Source organism: Musca domestica, unplaced genomic scaffold (assembly GCF_030504385.1).
Source record: "Musca domestica strain aabys unplaced genomic scaffold, Musca_domestica.polishedcontigs.V.1.1 47, whole genome shotgun sequence".
In the NCBI taxonomy this organism is placed as follows: domain Eukaryota; kingdom Metazoa; phylum Arthropoda; class Insecta; order Diptera; family Muscidae; genus Musca; species Musca domestica.
In genome coordinates, this window is record NW_026712338.1 from 1360235 (window position 1) to 1382146 (window position 21912).

At 33.7% G+C, this 21912-nt stretch overlaps 3 protein-coding genes across 3 annotated transcripts; 2 read left to right on the forward strand and 1 right to left on the reverse strand.

Moving 5' to 3' along the window:
- Positions 1-3284: 3284 nt before the first annotated feature.
- On the forward strand, positions 3285-5662 carry LOC131804650 (uncharacterized). The gene is made up of 2 exons (XM_059127708.1): positions 3285-3416; positions 3689-5662. Exon 2 carries the CDS (start codon positions 3733-3735, stop codon positions 5506-5508), a length of 1776 nt encoding a protein of 591 aa, XP_058983691.1. The 5' UTR covers positions 3285-3416; positions 3689-3732; the 3' UTR covers positions 5509-5662.
- A 3164-nt stretch (positions 5663-8826) lies between these two features.
- Positions 8827-10525, forward strand: LOC101897809 (transcription initiation factor TFIID subunit 8). Its single transcript, XM_005183272.4, has 5 exons — positions 8827-9387; positions 9457-9743; positions 9804-9951; positions 10013-10135; positions 10194-10525. The coding sequence occupies exons 1-5, from the start codon at positions 9243-9245 to the stop codon at positions 10457-10459; spliced, it is 969 nt and encodes a 322-aa protein (XP_005183329.2). The 5' UTR covers positions 8827-9242; the 3' UTR covers positions 10460-10525.
- Positions 10526-12686: 2161 nt separating this feature from the next.
- Positions 12687-17387, reverse strand: LOC101899010 (structural maintenance of chromosomes protein 6). The gene is given in 19 exon segments (XM_059127705.1): positions 12687-12814; positions 12877-13007; positions 13067-13291; positions 13355-13438; positions 13498-13854; positions 13944-14114; positions 14176-14395; positions 14446-14768; positions 14828-15018; positions 15021-15152; positions 15213-15412; positions 15478-15681; positions 15740-15912; positions 15971-16048; positions 16332-16458; positions 16517-16629; positions 16687-16790; positions 16847-17078; positions 17142-17387. Coding segments are annotated over 19 exon segments (3189 nt in total). The 5' UTR covers positions 17241-17387; the 3' UTR covers positions 12687-12789.
- Between the last annotated feature and the right edge of the window lie 4525 nt (positions 17388-21912).

The window sequence follows — 21912 nt, forward strand, 5'->3', positions numbered from 1 at the left end:
TTTTAGATCAATCTTGAGGAATAACCCAAAAATTCCATTCTTGTTTAGCGGGGTTTTCCAATAGAATAATTTTGATGAAACATCAAAAATAAACAAAACCAACTGTTGCATATTTAAAAGTCTATTTGACACTATAAGACTCCAGCATATAGCTGCATTTTTCTAGTTTCTTTGAAGTTCAGCAACCTTTCTTCTTATTGAGCCATGGATCTTCCTGTATTCTTCTACCATGGGTGTATCTAAACACCCATGTTTAACCCACTGGATCTATTAAATCCAGGGGTTAATCTTTTCTTTTTCGAACGTTCCCACGCCTACAGAAGCTAATTCATTGGGTATAGTCATGCAGTCATATGTTCACATTTTTTTCGAAATTATTCACTTAACAGCATCTCAATGTCAAAATTTATATTTATTGTAAAAAAGAAAACAGAGATGGAAACCTGTTTTTTATGCAGTGAAATTCGACAAGGTAAATTACAGAAAATGCAGAGATGGATATGCTTATTTGAAATGACTTTACATCCTTAATTTTACCATGATTAATTGTTCAAAAGTAAAATTATTCTAGACTTAATAACTTCTAAACTCATACCAAATTCTACATTACAGTACACAAAATTAAAGTCAACGCACATTTTACTAAGAGGTTCGCCCATTGAGTAATTCGTGCGGTGAAAATCGGTCCACAATAATTTATAGTATCTACTAAATCCATGGTAAAATTATTTGTTATATTTGTTGTTTTGAAAAATAAAAACAAAATATTTTCAAAATCAATGATTGGAAGAAACTTAAAATGCGAGGAGCGCATTGAACACTTAGGATCATATTTTTAAGAGAACATCCAGGCATTTCATTCATCTTTCGCGTTATTTGACTCACTTTAGTAATGAACAAAAAATATCAAATAAATGAAAACAACTTGTTGCCTATAATTTTGAATAATTGTGACAGGAAGCGGGCTTAGCCTCAGGGCTGTATTTCTGCAGTTTACGAAGCTGTTCTACCTCCTTATTGTACCATGCCCATCTCTGCATTTTCGGAAATTTTTTTATTACCTCCTTGATTCTACCATGACTAGATCTAAACAGAACATTAACTCTAATAGATGTGATTAGGAAATCTGATTTCCTCATTTCAGATTTCCTAATCACATCAATTAGAGTTAATGTTCTGTTTAGATCTAGTCATGGTAGAATCAAGGTAATCTAATTAATTTTAGTATAAAAAGGCAAAACACAATTACTATTGCAATTTAAACCTCGTAAGGCAAATAGCAGAAATTGTTTCTGCACGTATTCTATTTAATCTGAGTATATTTCATATTGAGGATCCTATACAACAGAACCGTAGTCTAATATTGGTCTAACAAGAGACTTAAATAACTTTTTTGTTATATATGGATGAGAAAATTATTTGGCCCACCATTTAACAAAACCTAGAACACCAATTGCTTTATTTACCATTGTTATTACATTGATATTAAAATTTAATTTAGAATTCATCCTCAGTAGCATGAATGCGCAATAAGTTCACACATGACAAAACTATAGAGATAGGTCGGTTATTACATCTTTTCGATAGATAATAAAATGATGTTGCTGGGCACATAAACTCATTTGCTAAATTGAATATGGCAACCATTTTCTGAAGAACTCGACTTTTTATAAAAACAAATACTAACCATTTTAAACATTATCATATTCTCCACTAATAAACGTACGTTACTTTTATAAAAACAACAATAATGGGATTAAACCTAACTATTTCGGAACAACAAAATTAATTTTCTATAAATTATTTTAATTTCAAAAATATACTTTTTTGGAATTTAGATTATAAAATTTAAAATGCAGAAGAATAGTTCCTCAATTATCTAATTTGAATGCCTTATTATCATTCCCCTGAATGTGCAGTAGATCCTAAGCTTCCAACACTTCAAGCAATCAGTAGTAAATCGTAGAAAAAACATCATTGCTTTCAAATTGAAACCACACTGCATACACACTTAAAGTATTCTACATTTTGTAATTTTAGGAAACATGAAATATACGAATATTTTATCGAACGTGGTGTCGCTGTACCTTAACCGAAAATAATTCCGAACCATCGCCTTTGGCGTTTTGTTAAGTACAACGACAATTTTTTCTATTCTCATTGCCCTGCAGTGAACATTTATATCAAAAAAGGTTATACCTATTGTATATCAAGAAATGGAATTAAATCAGAAAACGTCACATCGAGCATGACACTAGTATTACTATAGAATCAAATCAGTTGGGACTTGCTGTTACCTGTAATAATTATACCATGATATCAACCATTCCATAATTAAGTCTTACTGACTTATCAGACTAATATTGTAGTTTTCAGTTTTAGATTATATTCTTCCTTGGCTTTTATACCCGCTAAAAGGCGTGAATATAAGAAAATATTTGGTCCGAAATAAATGCAAAATTCTTGCCAGCTGCACGTCCATACTTTAAAATTATAAATTTGACAATGAAGGGACATAAAATAAAAAAAATGTAATCGTGTGGTAGCATGAGATTGCCTTGGTAATTGTATAAAGCTCCCCATACTCTTGGCAGAAAGCATGGTACAGTAAGGAGGTAGAACAGCTTCGTGAAACTGCAGAAATACAGCCCTGAGGCAGAAATACAGCCCGCTTCCTGTCAGAATTTTTCAAAATTATAGGTAACAAGTTGTTTTCATTTTTTTGATATTTTTTGTTCATTTCTAAAGTGAGTCAAATAACGCGAAAGATGAATGAAATGCCTGGATGTTCCCTCAAAAATATGATCCTATGTGTTCGGTGCGCGCCTCGCATTTCAAGTTTCTTCCAATCATTGATTTTAAAAATATTTTGTTTTTATTTTTCAAAACAACAAATACATACACAAAGTAGGCAGAAGTCGGGCACACTTAGAAAAAAATTGCAACCAGATGGGAGCTCTACCTTACCTTTTTATTGTACCATGGCAGAATGATACGGATTGTCCATATATTTTGTGATTCCGTCATTATCTATAAGATATAACATATTAATTCTCCTTTAAGGGCAAGGAATTGTCTGTACTTTATCGTTTTCTACCGCGAAGATGACAAGAAGACGAATTAGAGGACAGAAGCCAGGAATGATGCAGATTCAAAATAATATTTCTCCTCTAATTTCATTAGTACACTAGTTCAGTGGGTTGTTTTAATGAATTTTACTACTGAATGCATTGCCCTCGAAGTTATACATTAAACTCATTCGTAAACAAGAGAACCTCTAATTTTCTTCTTTTTGTTTCTTCGTGGACGTTTTTTTTTATTTTGGTTTCACCAGACATTCGTAACAAAACAAAACACCGGCAACTGGTAACAAAGCAGCATCCACCCCTTATTTTAACGTGGGCACTTCGTAGCAAGTAAGTATTAAAAACGTCCACGAAAAACTAATAAATAGTTAAAGACACTACAGTTTTATTTCGGTTCGGGCTTCAGAATCTAAACGCCAGAGTATTATGATTCCTGCCAAATGCACAGCGTTTGAATGTATTTTATTTCTACAATTACAATTTTGGTGTCATATAGGGCGCGAAATTTTTAAACATTTGTCTATTCTGTTCCAGTTCAAGAACAAATAATTTAATTATTTCGTAATTTGATTTATTCCGTACATTTTATAATTTCATTTTAGATTTTTAACAGGATATTCGAATGAAGCGATAAAGGTGAAGGAATATGATTCCCGCTAATATTAAACGAGAAATACCTGAATTTGTTTGCCACTACTTAGCATTTGTGGATAGTTTTGTTGACCTTCAAAGGCAGAAGACTTGGTGGGTATTTACAAAAAATTTAAAGTTCTTTGAATTTTATCGCAAAACACTTGTGGCCAGTGTAAATCTTTCGAACACATGTCTACAAAATGTAAAGGATCAAATAATGGCGTATGAAGGCCCGAAATATTCATCTTATGATGAGAATACTGTGCCAAGCTCGTTTAATATTTGCGTTGGAAAATACGTTTTTCACACTTTGAATGTGCTGAAAGTCTATGTAATAGTAAAGTGTTGGGATAAATGTGTTATATTGCAGCGTTTGCCCAATAAGGGTGGATTTACAATAATTGGTGAACATGAAAATCTTTATGGCTTTCGAATTGTGCATGGATCCGTGAAGTACTCAACAGTATTGGAGCTGGAGTTTGTTGGCGGATCGGTATTAAAATGTGATTTTGAAAAAGAGAAAATAGAAATAAATGATTTTGAGAATCAACGGTCGGAATTGAAGCAACTGTTGGATCGCATTCGTAGCGCTAAGTCAGAGTTGAAGCTACATGAAAGCTTAACCGCACAATCTTTCGATCGACTACAAGATAAATTAACCTATGGTCTTCCACATGTGAGAAGTTTGAAGTTGGAAGAGAAGCAGATATTGGCACGTTGTGGCGATATATGGAAAAGACTTACTTCGCAGAATGATCTAGTAGTTGGAGTACCATTAATAAATCAATGTTCTGCACAGAATCTTACAATAATCCACAATATATATCCTCTTTTGGATGTCGGTTCCGGTAATGAAGAATCGTCAACGTCAATCAAATATCGTTTGTATCAACTTAAATTGTCATTCTATGACTTGGATAGCATTGAAACATTTCTACAATCTGAGGATGAGGATTTTCAAAAGAAAACATGGATTTCAAGTGTAGATTGTCAGCTACTCCCCGAGTCGTTTGGAATTCTTGTTATGAAATTTAAAGTGTACGACATTGTTGACCTTAATCAATGTCCAATTCTGCTTCAATATGACGTATCAAAAAACTATGGATCGTCAATCTCCAATACAACTTTACAAATATATTTGGGAATTTTGGACTTCAACGACATACTTTATGGACATCGTACCGATTACGAAATATCATTTAAAGAAAGCGCTCTACATCAAGACTTCTTAGCTACAGCTATGTCTTCGTTTGAACTGAATTTAGAAATTACCTTCCAACTTCAAAATGATTTGGATGTTTTTGAAAGTTGTTTGCAAGAAAAATTCCAGTTTGTAAAATTACCATCCTTTACAGAAGATACCTTACATCATACTATATACTACAATCATTTTCGAAGCTCGCAGTGGTATGGATGTGTGTGTTTGCGCTACAAGGAAATAGAAGAAGATGAAAATGATTACTCAATAACTTGTTGGAAATTTTACATCCCCACTGTGGAAAATGCTGTAGTTTTTATGAAAATATTTTTAAGTGATTTAGCTACGCTTAAGTGTAACATCATAACAATTCGGAATGTTAGAAAGTATTTGCCTGCTGCCCAAAATGTTGTAGAATTTGAAAACGCTTTGAGGGAGGAACTCAAACTACTGATGGAACTCTTTAAGGAGGAACGAACTGAGGGAAATTTTGAACAGTGGTCGAAATTATTTTCTGAATTCCAAAGTACTCAATTGAATTCTGACAAAATATTTAAAAGGTTGAAAGACGAAACATTGAATGCTTCGTAAATGTATGTAATAATAAAATTGTGTAAATATGCTTTATCTTAGGTTATTTTTTAAATTGAAATCTTTACTTTTTGGAAACGTAATATGATATAGAGCCAATTACCAATTTTTTAAATACATTCAATTTAGAATTTACCGTTTCGTTGAATATAAATCCAGTTGTCTTTTAAATTTTCCGTCTTCAGAACAGTGTTGGCTTTGTTTATTCGGGATATCATAGTATTTTGTTGTTGCAAAATGGTTAGGCTTTATACCTTTATTGTTGTTTTTATAAAAACAACGTTTGTTTATTAGTGGAGAAAGATGGCAATGTTTACCAGGGGGTAAAGCAGGGAATACCTAGGTTTGGAAAGAGACACCAATCCTCATCAGTTCCCTTGTTCTTTTCGTCTGGTATATTCTCCCCCAGAAGTTATATAACTTCTATGACAAAAACGTTTTTTATCCAAGTGAGGAGGAACCAAAGAATTAAATAAAACTAAAATTCTTTTGGAAAATCTTCTAAATCTTACAACCGCACTTACAAACATTTACATCTTTCTCCACTTGTTATGCTTTCGTTCTACCTGAACGAAGAAGCATAACCATGTAAGTTTGTTGGTTTACAACAGCGAGAATGTGCTATACACCTAGAATATCACATTACAGGATAGAATATCAAATTACAAACATTTCCTATGGAAAATGTAGTGATCACTTTGGTCAAAACGTCTTTCGATATAAAATATTTCGTGTACAGAAAAGGGTAAAAATTGCTGTAATTGCATATAAATTTAAAACGAACGTATAAGTTGTGGGTAGCGCGTAAGTCGCTATTGGGTCCTAGAGAGTGGTGATAGAAACTCAGTCACCTTTAACGACGTAACAGTGACCGAAGGCCCTGGTTGAAACGAAAAGTACTACGGTGTGTTATATCTATAACAGTACAAACACTTCACACAGTTTAAGAAAGTTAAGAGAACTACCCTCCGTCTAAGTTTGAGACGTTGGATAATTAACGAGAAATCCAAACCCCGAAGAGTGGCACTGTTTAATCTTCATATTTTCGGGGTTCTATATCCTCCAGACGTTACTTATGTGGATTATTGCTCTGCCAGGACTTGGCTTATTCCTCCATGCGAGGAATATGAAAAGATGTATTCGCCTAACTTCCCTTGTGAGAAAACTGGTTTAGTGTGAATATCATGGTCAAACAAGCTGTCTCTCCCTCCAACCTTTAGCGTTCTTTCCAATAAGTTTTTTCAAACTCTAGGTAACGCAAGTGTCAAAAATTGCTCTCTTTACTCGCGCTTTTGGGTTATCGGAGAGAGTTGAACAGAGAAAATGTTCGACCATTTCAGTCTCTTACGCGTCCTAACAGATCCTTTAGGGTTTAACTCTAGTTTAGTCCAAAAAATCGATAATTTAGAGGTAACTCCCGATTCGTTTTAAATATCAACCACATACAAATTTGTTTTTGTATGTAATACAAGTAAAAAGAACAAGTAATTTTCAATAAATTAAATTTATTTTAAAATTGTACATTTTTGGAATTTAGATTTTTAAATTAAAAATGCTGTATGTCCAAATCTCTCAACACTTCAAGCAATCGCTGGAAAATCGTGGAAAAAGCAAGATCCCTCTCAAATTGGAGCAAACTGCATACATAAAGTACTCTAGATTGCGCAATTTATCTAATATAGTGTCACGAAAAAAGTTTCCGCACCATCGCCATTGGCGTTTCGAATTTTTCTGTTATTAGACAAAAAATACGTTCACATTGCCCTGCAGTTAAATTTTATCTCATAACATTAAGTTCGCCGGGCCGAACTTTTAAAACCCTCCACTTTTGGATATAGTATCTGGATTCTAACGTGTCCCACTTCAATCTACAAATACCAGTAAGATCGTTTGGAGAATGCTGTTAAACTTTCTAAAAACCATGAAGGGACCATACCAAAACGGGAATATCGGTATCGTTTTATGTGCGGTATAGGAAAACGTGGACCTAAATATCCAATGTTCTGCTGCCAGAGCCATGAACTACAAATACCAATTTTTAGACAAATCCGTGGAAATGTGTGGCAAAATTCTGAATATCCAGAGGTACTATTATGTGGTGGCTATACGAAAAAGTGGAATTATACTTACTTTGTTCCGCCACTGGAGCTAGAATCCGTGGAAATGTGTGGCAAAAATCATCAAAATACTGAATATTGGAAGGTACATAAACGTGTACATATTCGTACAATGCGCCACCGGAGCTAGAACACATTATGACAAATACCATTTTTTAGACAAATTCGTAAAAAATGTGGCAAAAATAATCAAAATACTGAATATCGGGAGGTACCGTTATTTGAAACCTATATATAAACGTGCAACTATGCATACAATGTTTCACCACCGGAGCTAGAACCCATTATGGCAAATACCAATTCTTAGACAAATCCGTGAAAAAATGTGGCAAAAATACCGAATAACAGGAGGAGCTATACCAAAACGTGGACCTAATATACTACGTTACGCTCTACGTCAAATAATGTGGCCTGTATCATGATTTCAACAGACAGACAGACGGACATCGTTAAATCGACATAGAATTTTATGCTGATTATGAATACATTTATACTATATGGGGTCTACGAGGAACATTTAGGTATGTTACAAATGGAATGATGACCTCATTTTCAAGGTGGATGGTAGAAAAAGTGTGTACCTATTGTATATCGAGAAATGGGATTAATTCACAAAACGTCATATCAAATTTGACACCGGCTAACGCGAGCCAAAGTTTTCTAAATTTGATACTTTTTGCAAGTATACGGCCTTCGGCCGGGGCTTGAGATGTTCTGCTCTGGGTATGTCCACAATGGTTAACACGAAACAAAGTTTTCTAAATATGATACTTTAGTAAGTCCAACGCCGGCTACGCGAAATAAAAAAAAAAAGAAAGGATGCAAAAATCTTGAAGAATTTTTACTAGAGTTAAGCCATGGCAAAATAACTGAATGTAGAAAAAAGCTACCCCCTAAATACAATTTTTTTCTTTTGGTGATAAAACTTTATTATCCTACAATTTTAGATTCAACCCTGTTCAATAACCCAAAAATTCCATTCTTGTTTGGCGGGTTTTCCTTAATATAAGAGTTTTGTAAAAAAAAAATTAAAATTAAACAAAGCCTACTGTTGCATATTTAAAAGTCTATATAAGACTCCATTACAGAGTTACATTTTTCTAGTTTCTTATAAGCCAAAAGATTTTCCTCTTTTAGTGGACGTGGCAAACATAATTCTTCCATGTTCACTGGGTTGATTTTTAAATTATATCTTTCTCAGCTTCATATAATAACTCAAAATGGCGATTTTTGTAAGCCTAGAACCGTTTTCTTATCAGTGAAATTTTCAAACGACCAAAAACCAAGTAAGGAGAAGGAAATATATTTTTCACTCCTTCATTGTCATTCCCAACAACAATTCTTCGTGTAGAAAAGGGAAGGACATATATCTTTCCACTCCTTCTAGGCTACAAAAAGGGATTAACAGCAACAAGGAAAAGGGATTAAATATTGGTCTGTTCCAGAGCTGCAAGAATGTTAAAGTTGCAACACTAGTAGATTCGTGCAGAGACTGGAACAGAGCATTTGTTTCGCTTTCTTTGTTAATTCCACCCGTTTTCGATCTGGAGAGACCTACTTTTGTGAGTTCCATTGCTTGATTGTTTATAAACATAAACTTTGTAAGTTTGTTTAAAAATGGAAAAAACTGAAAGCACTCAGATCACTGGTAATGCTAGACGTAAAATATTAAGTCTAGCTGTTTCGCAAATTCTTATGGAAAAGGGATTCGACAGCGCTGACAAGGAATGCCTGGAAACACTGACGGAGATGTTACAAAGTTGTGAGTGGGAAATCTTTACTGAAATAATAATTAAAAACTATACATTATGCGTTTGCCTTATTCTTTTAGTACTCGTTGAAGTAGGACAATCTGCCAGAAGCTACTGTGAACTATCAGGACGTACTATCCCAGTAGTTGGTGATGTGGTTGTTGCTCTGGTAAATATGGGAGTTTCTTTGCAGGGCATTGAGGCATTTGCCAAGCGAGAAGGTCGACAAATCATATCAATGCCGCCACAACAGCAATCTAACAAACAATTACCGTTATTACAAGCTGGTACAAAATCCCAGCATCCTCCACATATTTTACCGTATCTGCCACTCTTCCCAGATCCTCATGCCTATGTCCGAACACCGGTAAGATGTGTTGGTCTGGTCAATTTTGATTTGCAAATAATTTCACATGTCATGTTGTAGACCCACAAACAACCCGTAACAGAATACGAAGCAATTAGAGAAAAAGCAGCTACCCAAAAAAGAGACATCGAAAAGGCTCTAACAAAATTTTTGGCAAAAACATCGGAGACTCACAGTCTCTTTGACACTGAAGATAATATGTTTCCTCGTAAGCAATATTAATATAATTTTTAAAAGAACATTAATTTAAGGCCTTTTTTATTTTATAGTGATTGCTTGCAAACCAGCGTTTCCAACTTATCTAGCCGCTTTAAATCCCACAGACCAAGTGTTTGATTTTGAGGAATTGGAATATCACTATTTGGTGGCCAATAGAACAGAAGATTGCAAAGGTATTTTAAATGAGATTTGCAGCAATGCCGGTTTTTTGCATATTCTTTAATTTCTTAGACGATGATGAAAATGAAAGCGGAAATGATGAAGAAGGTGGAAGCAATGATAATGGAGGGGGTAGCGGTAGTGGTGGCGTTACTGACGAAGCGGAGAAAAAATCAGAAAAACCGGAAAAGGAAGTTAAGCCAGAAAATGACATAAAGCCAAACTCAACAACAAATAAAGCCATTTTAGAAAATCCCAATATTGACAATCCGTATTTAAGAGCGGCAACGCTACCGAAGCGCACAAAACCAGATCCCTTGGCGGCGGTGTCATTATAATGTACATGATGGTGTTATTAAAAAGTCGATATTTTTGTGCATTAAAAGAATTTGATAGTAACACAATTAGAGTTGTGATTTTATTCAAATTTGGTGAAAACTTGAAATTATGTAAAATAATGATTTTTTGCCACTGCTTTTTAAATGTCGGTATGTCATGGTGCTGTGGTCGGCAGATCGTATTTAATTCATACTTAATACTAAAGCCTTCAAGGCCTTACTTTTTACTTTTTTAATTAAGAAAACTGATTCGGCATTGTTATTGTGTTATTTGTCCATATAATATAGAAAAACTAATATTTTTATTTCTTAAAATGTGTAAGAGCTCGGCCGACTTTAGGTCTGCTTTTATAACATTCTCGGCAGGTTGACTATGCTCACATTTAATGCTAAAGAGATTTCAATTTTACAATGTGCCACATAGTAGATGAAACATCAAAATGATTTATTTTTTTTTCTTTATTTTCACCAACGTGGAAAATTTTATATCATATTATTGGCTTCTACGTTCTTTTGACAATGGATTACTACAATCCTAATGAAAAATTGCTCGTTTTAACGGAATTTTGATGAAACAATGTCGACTCGTTTTGGCATAAATCGATCACCATCAAGAATTTGAATGATCATAAAATAATCTTTTCATGGAAATTATGATTAAATTTTGAAAACATAATAATAGGGGCATACAATGCTACCAACACCTAATTAATAAGAATACGGATAATAATGTCCCAAATGCGGACCTGATGTTGACGTCAAACACATTCTTCTTGCCGCAAACTATCCCAACAACAACGCACACTTTTGCAGAGCAGAGGCGTTGATTTACTTAAAACCGTCACTCAAAAAATGTAAACTCAATATTTATGTACATAACACGAAACAACTTAATCATTTGAAAAACAATTAAATATACAGGGTGAGATGAAAAAACTGCATCTTTCTTCAGACTGCTGTCATTTCTATGCCACTCGTCCGACAGCTGTTACAATTATTCCAGTGACAGCTCATTATATTGTTTACAAGCGTACAAAAGCATTTTGGTGAGAATTTTCCATAAAAAAAGTTATTCGTGATGGAATTTAAGCGTGATAGTAGAAATCACACTATCATTTGGCTGAAAACCCACAAGTGGATATCGTTAGAGCACTCAAGCATTTAAATGTGAATAAATCTTTTGTGTCTCGTACCATCGCTCGTTACCGTGATACTGGCACACAAAAGAGCTAAAGAGTTGCTTCGCTTGGTGAACTGCCGACTTTGGTTTTATCCGATGAGAAAAAATTCGTTGTCCAGGAGTTTGTAAACAAACAAAATGATCGTGTTTACTTGTCAAAGTGGTCAGCTGAAAATGTGCACCTTCGTTTGGCCAGCAGAACTCAATCGCCGGTCATGGTGATGGTGTGGGCCGCCATAACAGCCGAAGGTCGCTCTTCGCTCGTATTAATCTAATGTGGCATCAGAATAAATGCCGAATATTATCGCGAAAATATTTTGGAGGGTGTATTAAAACCTTGGGCACGCAAACATTTTGGCCGCAGATCTTGGACATTCCAACAGGACTAAGCACAATCGCACTCAGCACGCGCCACCCAAGAATGGTTACAAAATGAGGTTCCCCGCTTCATTTCCAGAGCACAATGGCCACTAAAATATCCCGATACCAATCCGTTGGTCTGTTGTGTCTAGAGTATTTTGGAAAGCAAGGTTGGCACTAAAAATACCAAAGTGTCGATCACCTCAAGCAAGTGCTTTGTCGGGAATTGGTCAAAATAGCGCAGAGCACCATTGGCGTTTAAAGGCTACAGTTCGTGCCAAAGGTGACCAATTTGAACAAATCTAAACTTATTCTAACATTTGATGCTATTTCCGACATGTTTTGCTTTCATTAAATTAAATTTAAAAAAGAATGTAAAAATTTTGGCGTTTGACTTTGTAGCTAATGTTCCTGCACTCCGTGTAATTATCCTTACATTAACTATATGTATAATTGTAAAAAATAAAAAAATAATTTCATAAGATCAAACACATAATAAACATAATTTTCCTATCATAGGCCACGAATTACATGTCTTTGACATATTTTAGTTGTCACAGCAACTATTTATTGAAATTTGACCCATTTACACCCGGCATTTATGAAAAAGCATTTTATTGGACTTCGTGTCTTTTCAATGACACATAAAAACGTATTCAAAATTATACCAATACAAAATATTTGGTATAAAAAGTAATAAAAAGGTACATATGCATATTATATTTAGTGTAATAAAATGTTTGCAATTCCAGTTGCTGTTATAAAATAACCAACAAATTTAAATAATACATTAAATGCGTTCTGGTTCTTCCAATCTGTTAAGATGAAAATCTCAATTACTTTCAATTTTTAATTACAAATGCAAAAAAATACTTACCGTAATATCTTTATAAAGTCTTCGGACATCAATGTCATATCTTGAGGCGTTAAGAAAGAATACTGTCGAAGTGGACGTCTACGTCCTTCATCGATGAGCAGACGTGTCATGTACTCTCGGTTCACTTCATCCTAATATAAACGATCGTATTTAGAAACAAAAATATGAGATCGGATGCCTTTATGCTCACCGTAAAAACATCGTACTCATCCAAAAAACAAAAAGGATGATCAACACATGACCATAAAGATATGAGAAAAGCTACAGTGCTATAAGACCGTTCTCCTCCAGACAAAGATTTCGTGTCGGAAACTGCATTTTTATTATGACCGCGTGGTATAACCGAAAGCTTCAATGTTTTCTGCTGGTGATTTACATCCAATGAACCTTCAAAGTTGCGCAATCGCAGAATCGTCTAATAATAAGAGAAAACATATTAAAATTTCCAAGTCATTGCTCTAATTTGGATGATAATTACGTTAAACGATATTTGTAAAAGCATTGCCATGTGTTCCTTCAGTTTCTTTAAAAAGTCGAAACGGAATCTTAAAGATTTTCTTAGCTGTGTGAAGAGTAGATATTTTAAACCCAGTGTAAATTAAACGGTTATTAGTCAATTACCGAATAAATGGAGTGCTTTATGTTCTCATATTTGCCTTCATTGGCTAGTAATGCCTCTTTCTTTGTCATAATTAGCTGTCGCATGGACCGTGGGTCCAAGCTCACTGGCTTACCATGTTTAATTTTTGCCTTTACTTTTGATATCTCGTCTTGGAGTTGATCTCCACTTAGATCGCTTTCAATTCGTTCACCTTTTTCTGCAGCATCTTTTGTACAAGCATCAACTTTTCTTGACATTTCCATATGCTCAGCTTTCAATTTATTTATGACGTCTTGCACTTCCGACAATTTGACGCGATACGAAGAATCGTTGTTGTTAACACTACGGAGTTTCATTTTCTTTCGATCTACAGTAGACTGAACATTTGTTTATAACTAACGATTGCTTCTTATATTAATATGTTTTCAAAATAAATGTAGTTAATGTTGTTAGAAAGTTAACAAACCTTGAAAGCCTCTATGTCATTTTTTATTTTCTGAAGTTCATTTTCTTTGGATTGCAGCTCCGCTCCAATTTGAATTTTTTCATTGTCAACATCCGATAATTGACCTCTCGTTTCACTTATTTTTTGTTCAATTTCTGCTAGGTGAGTTTCATAATCACCCATTTCTTTTTCCTTTTTTTTAAACAAACGTGCCATTAAAAAGTTTAATTGTGCTAATCGTTTTTATTCTTACCAAGAACTGAATTTCGTTACTATAATCAGCATATTCTATATTGTCCAGTTCCGCTATTTTTTCCATAATCTCTCGGTGGGCATTTTCTTGTTTTAATAAAAGTTCCCGTTGCTCTTGTATGAGCTTAATAACTTGAGGTATTTGATTGCTCATTTGACTCAGATCGGTTTCATATGATTTATTCTTTAGCTCTAGTGATTGTTTTTCATTTTCCAAGTGCCTATAACCAACATTATTTGTATTTTTCAATTAAATAAAAAAACGACTTACCTAATACGTTCTTCGATATTAACTTGTATGTAATTGGCTGGTCTAACTTTATTTGAATACATTCGATACTTCGGCATAGGATAATATTCCATACAACTGTTGCCTTCTTTGAGAACCAAGACCCTCGATAGATTTTTGGGAACATTTTCAATATGCGAAGTAATTGTTTCGGCAATTTCTTTACTATTTGTAAGCAAAATAGATTCGATGCCAAGACGGTCAATAAGGCAGTTCATTACAGTTGCATCAGAACATCTGATTTCGTGAAGAAGCAAATGCGTGCCTTTCGGTGGGTTTACACACCCACCACTAACATCATAGACCTTTCAAGAAACAAGCCGGTAAACTTTGATGAAAAAATTGCAATACCAAAATTTCTTACCTTGTCGGAAAATGCTACAGTTATTATAATAGGACGACAATTTTCATATTTAGTAAAAATGTTTTCCAAGATTTGCCTATCTTTTGCATTGTTTACTAGAAATGCTCCCAGCAATCCACGGCCGATGGAGTTTTCAATAACATCTCGGTATTGGCTGTTGGCCACATCTACATAACTGCCAATAGGTCCCTTGGTAACGTAGAAAAAAGGCCTTGTGAATGTGCTTTTCGAATATCTGTCAAAAGCTCGGGCATATGCTTTCCGTATATTAATATCTTATTTTTGGCACTGGCTTTTACATTGGCTATCTCTACACTTCGAAGACCTGGAATGGGAACAAAGGTTAAGGCAAATCGTAGTTTCAAATTTATTTTTGGCGACTTACGTATTTCGTCTAAGCACTCCCTTTGTTGGCGTTTAATTTCATTTACTACTTGTTCCTTTTGTGCCTTGCTATCATTATGGAGTTTAAGTTCGCGCTTAATATTTTCAATCATTGGGCCTACATGACTTTCACATTGCTGGCGAAGTTTTAAAATTTCATTTTGGTTTTGAGCACGTAAAGTATCTACATCATCTTGATTGCTAAAAAAGTTATGAGACACATATTTTATATGAACTCGCTTCAGCGGTTATGTTATGTAACTTACCCTTGAGATTTTTCATCGATATATTTCTTAATTTCTTCAATCTGATGCTCCAACCGAGATTTTTTCTTTTTTAGTATGTCTAGGGAGTTTTTAAATTCGGATGTTAGCTTGTTTATCTCATCATCTTTATTCTTTAACTCCCTGTACTCCCTGTTGACTTTATCATAATTACTGTTTTTCAACGTTATTCCTTCTTCATCTTTTCTATAATATAAATTAAGTCTCCAATCAAGTATTTATTTAATCACAAGTTATTATTTACCTGATTTCCTGACTTAATATTTGGCAAACTTCATCTTTGTTCTGTATTAGATTTTTAAGTTCACGCTCCTTTTCGTCGTATTTTGCAAGTTTATCGCTTATTTCATGAAGTTGATTCTCACATTGCTGAACTTTTTGCCATGCATGCTCGATTTCCAAGCGTTTAAGAACATCCTTAAATAGAGATTTTTTCTACTTATTGAACACAAAAATGCTCTATTTCTATAATTACCATTAGTTTTTCAAATGATAAAAGCTCTTTCAGTTTATTTTCATGTTCGGCTATATCTTCCTTTTCTTTTTTTAATCTCTGAAAGGATAGAATATATAAATAGGACTCTTTGTTAAACTTCCTTAATAAGAAAATCGGTAAACATATTGTAATGTGTTAAATTTAAAGCATACTTAAAATCAATGAAAATTCACGAAAAGCCCTTTAAAATAATGTAATATTCTATTTCAATAAAACTTCAAGTGGTAGATTTCGGGTTAAGTTTAGATTTCACCCCCAAAATACATTTACATGATATCTAATTTTTGCCTAGTTTATATTTGTTTAATAAATTATCGTAGTCTATGGGGAATGTACTTACAATTTCATAATTTTTTAATTCTTCCATGTGATCTTTGTGTAAATGAAGGGAATCGGCTAGTTTTTCATGAACGACATCAATTTGTGTCGCTTTTAGAAAAAGCTGATAATTTTTTGAAGGTTCCAATCTGAAATATACGATACTCCAATTAAATTACTTTTAAATGAAATCAATTTGAAACATACTCCTTTAAAAATTCTCTAGCGCTGTCCTGGTTTAGTACAAAAACCGGATTATCCACTTGCACATTATGATACATAAGAATTCTGTGCAAATCATCGACTTTCTTACTGACAACCTGTCCAGAATCACTCTTTATTACATACGAACCGGAGAATAATGAAATAGTTCTTACTATGATAATCTTGTCACCATATACGTCGGGCTCATACGGCTGGGCACCATCATTCGCCAAAACTATTTCAATTTTTGCGCTGGTTTCCCCATTCTTTATAAAAGCTGGTGATTGAAGAGGTGGTAAGTAATAACTGGTGGATTATCTTTTTTAAACAAACCTTTTGCACTTCGAGACCTGTTGGTCGTTCTGGCACTTCCACCCAATCCCAACACCAAAGCAGCAAGTATAGCACTTTTGCCACTTCCATTGCTTCCCACCAAAAAATTTACTCGAGAATGAAATTCAACGGTTAGATTAGAGTGACACATAAAGTTTGTTAGATGCATCAACAATATCTTTCCACATCGCTTATCCTGGATTATACTAGTGTTGGCTCCTTGAGATTGTGTCTAGAATATTTTGGATAAGTTTCTTTAATCTTGTTCTTTTATGAATAGATTTGTTCATCTCACAGAATTGTTTTGCGTTAATCGTCGTTTGGTAGGTGCTGTTTGGGAATCATTTACACCACCGCCGGAAATCCGCCGCTTGCGAACCAAGCTTAAACTCATTTCGACTCTTTAAAGTGATACAAGTTGTCTTTGGTGCCCATATGATGCCTTTAATATTATTTTTGCTTTTGTTTTAAACTCAACAAATATTCAATATTTAATATTCAAGAATTAATGCGCATTATGTTATAACTGAATAAGAAAACAGAGAGTAACAAGTTAAAAAGCAGTAAGTTCGGCCGGGCCGAACTTTTAATACCCTCCACCATTTACAACGAATTTGGAAATTTTCAAAATATAAAATCCTTAAAAAATTCTGTTAAAATTTTAAAAATACCGAATATAGCCGTTATATTGGGTTCTATACGACGTGGACATACATAGGCATTGCTTGTCATAAGCCATTAGCATATTCAAATTCGAAACTTGAAATAAACGGTGAATAATGTAGCTAAAATCATCAAAATATCGTATATAAGGAGGTGCCGTTAAATTGGAGCTGTGCGAAGACCTTAACCAGCATAGACAATTTTTTGTCACAGGCTGTAGCATCCATTACGAACTTCAAATACCATATCTCAAACAATTTCGGTGGGTATTGTACCTAAAACCGTCAAAATGCTGAATATAGGGAGGTACTGATATATGGGGCCTATACGAAGACCTGGACCCGCACAGACAATTTTCTGTCATAGACTGTAGTTCAAATACCAATTTTGAAACAATTCCGGTGAATAATGTCGCTAAAATCATCAAAATACCGAATATAGGGAGGTACCGTTATATGGGGGCTATACGAAGACGTGGACCTGCACAAATAATTTTCTGTCTTAGGGTGTAGTATCCATTTTGAACTTTAAATACCAAATTTGAAACAATTCCCGTGAATAATATCGCTAAAATCATCAAAATACCGAATATCGGGAGGTACCGTTATATGGGGGCTATACGAAGACGTGGACCTGCACAGACAATTTTCTGTCTTAGGGTGTAGTATGCATTTTGAACTTCAAATACCAAATTTTAAATTACTTCCGGGAAAAAGGTCGCTAAAATCATCAAAATACCGAATATCGGGAGGTACCGTTATATGGGGGCTATACGAAGACATGGACTTACACAGACAATTTTCTATCTTAGGGTGTAGTATCCATTTGGAACTTCAAATACCAAATTTGAAACAATTCGGGTGAATAATGTCGCTAAAATCATCAAAATGCCGAATACAGGGAGGTACCGTTATATGGGGGCTATATGAAAGCGAGATTACAACAGACGGACGGACGGACAGACAGACAGATGGACATCGCTAAATCGACTTAGAATTTTACGCTGATCAAGAATATATATACTTTGTTGGGTCTGACATGAGTATTTCGAGGAGTTACAAACGGAATGACAAAGTTAATATACCCTCCATAGTATGGTGGAGTGTATAAAAATCAGAAATGAAAACACAAACAAAAATGCAATTCTAGAATCTAGAGCTACGTTGTGATTCACACAAAGGGGTTCCTTGTTTCTCTTTTGTGCGCAAAATAAAGTAGAAGAGAGTTCGTGGTAGATGCAGATTGCCATGTCAAAAATATTTAATCAATTTTGGAAAAATAAATTCATTTGCAACTATTTTTTATAACAACTCTAATTTATATAATTATTTAATATCAATAAAAGCTATATAGAATTAAGAAGATAAAGTCATTCAATCATATGTTGACAATTTTATCAATATAAGGTGTGTCTGGTTACTTTTCCTACAGGAATTGTCCAGCAACATCTTTCTTAGAGAGTAAAGGTGGGAATACATTAAGGGCTTATTTGACTGGCTTAAGTCATCGACTGGATTCTTCGTAGAGGAACAAAGGAGATTTAGGTTAACTTAGTTCGATTTAGGCCCTGAAGCCAGCCGATGATTAAGGCTGCAAATACATAAAAAGCTTGAAGTCATGGCTAGGCATATTAATGCCAAATTATAATGAAAAACGACGTTTTTCAAATTTTGTAAACTTGTTCTCCAAAAACAATTAGTATTCCTAATTCAAAAACAATTCAGATTGAAAGCACAAAAAGAAATAAATAAACAATATAAAACATCTGATTGAATGTCGACGAATGAGAAGAAGAATATGTTTTCTTATAGTACGTCATTCGGAGGCTATTATAATTCGCGTTTTTGAACAATTTTTACAAATTTAAATAATTTTTCATTCAACATTTTAATTCCAAAATTGGTTTGACAGTTCATTGTCCCAGCAGCAGTGTCGACGCGTCTACCTATATTTTTCTACCATGAAGAATTCGAAAACTCTCACTCATGATCCAAGTATTAGGTCCCCCTTCCAGCTCAGCTGATTACCAAACGATCTGCCAATTAAATTTGAATTCATTGCAACCAAAACAAACTTCAAAACCATGGTAGAACAATACAGGTAGTCGCATCGCATAGCTGCTGGGAAAATGAACAGTTAAACCAATTTTTAAATTTAAAATTATTCATATTTCTAATTAACCATTAGTGTCGTATAACAAAACTTTTAAAATGTACTTATTTTTGAAAGAGAAAATCCCGGCATTTCATCCACTTTTGGCGCAATTTAACTAATTTTAAAAAAAATACGAAAAAAAGGAAAAATACGAAAAGAAAATAATAACTTGTGTATAATTTTGAATGAGTCTGACTGGAAGCGGGCATAGCCTAAGGGCTGTTTTTCTGTAGTTTTACGAATTATTATTATTTACCATGGACAAAACTTGTAAATCTCTGTAATGCACGCCCGGCAATGTTCTTTTCTTCCAATCATCAGTTTTGAAAATATGTTGTTTTTATTATTCAAAACAAAAAATACATACACAACAATGACAGAAGTCGGGTACATTTAAGGTGAGGGTACATGAGCGGCTTGGGATCATGGATAGGCATTTTAATATCAAATTATAATAGGATTCGAGTGCTGCGTTGGCATCTCTTTATGATATGTCACAAAATATGTCATGCAAAGACCTCAAGCAGTTTATGTACTCACCAGAAAAAAATTTATTAGGTAGCTCTTCTTGATTATACCATGAATTTAATATAAATAGAATACAACAACATATTGACAAGACGATGAACCTAAAAGAAGATACTGACAACATAAGTTCGTGCTATGGAGTGGCAATAAAGTAAAAAACTGTGATACTAATTTTTAAGTAGTGTAGTTTATTATATGTTCTATGTAAACTCGTCTTAAAAATTATATTGTAAGTTTATCCCATCTTGTGAATTAATATGGAATTGAAATGTTAATTTTTGATTTATTTAAATAGACGAATTCCCCAGAAGAAGTCGCCAAAAAAGCGACGAAACGTCGGGAATAAAATACAAAATAAAATAATTTTGTTTTATTTTGTATATAAAACCTAAGGTCAAGAAGCTAAAACAAACAAACCATAAGATGTCTAATGTTGATTGAATTGAATAGCTTTTCGTTTTTTAGTAGGCATTTGACACAACAGTGCATAACATTATTCTCGCGATCTATTTACTTTTTATAGCATAAAGAATCTACGGAGACACAAAAACAAAACTCTGTGTGTTGATTTTCTTATTTTTAATTTTTTTTCTTTTGTGCTGTATTCTGTCAAAACACGACGCTAATGGACCTAATTTTGGAATAAAACTGTATTGTCCTATTATTTTAGATTCAATCTCGTAGAATAAGCCCATTCTAGTATCGCGGATTTTTGCAAATTTAAGAATTTTGTAAAAAAAAAAATAAATATGAACAAAACCACTGTTGCATATTTAAAATTATATTTAACACTATAAGTTACAGAGTTGCATTTTTCTAGTTTCTTTGAAGTTGAGCAACCTTTCTTATTGAGCCATGATATTACTTATTTATTAATACAATTTCTTTTTTTTGTGTATGTATATGTGTATGTACAATGGATATATAAATATACATTTCTAAAAATATGTTCTTAGTTCTATCATGATATAACTTAATAATACAAAAAATTTAATGTTAGAAATTGGAATTGAACTGAAAAATGTATTAATTTTTACAATATTTTTGTTTGGTAGATTCTGAAATGTGGACCTGGCGTATTTGGGTAATGTGGACTCACAAAACATTTTACCATAGTGGGGATGTTGAGTAGAGTGTAGAGTGCTACGTTTAAATTTAGGTAAAGCTGTTACTATTATTTCATTACGAACATAAGTTATTTTTGTGTCAGATTTTCTAATACCAATCGACTTTCAATTGTCAGGATAACAACCTTATGCTAGGAACACAATTGGAGCGAACGACGAATTTTTTCGCGGCGTATGTTCGTCGTCAAAAATAAAACACATATGTGTATATGGAAGTGCACACAATCACGGCACCGGCGAAAATTTCGTCGGTCGCCGCGAACTCAATTAGCTTTATTTCTATTTCATACGCCGGCGACCGGCGAACAAAACAGTACAAGGTGGCCATACTTGTACGAATTTTATGTGTTTTAGTAAATAAAGTTACTTTTTACTTTAAAATTTGTTATGGTCACTCTACTATCTGTTACTCGTATAAAAAAAAACATAATTAATTTGTTTATTTATTTGTGTACTTGCGCCTGAGTGAAGATGGATATCAGTGAATTTATAATAGAGAAGATGGACATTAGTGAAATTATAATAGAGAACGTAAAGAATTATGTGTTCTTGTATAATTCATTGTAGTCAACAAATGAGCAAAAAGTAAACAAC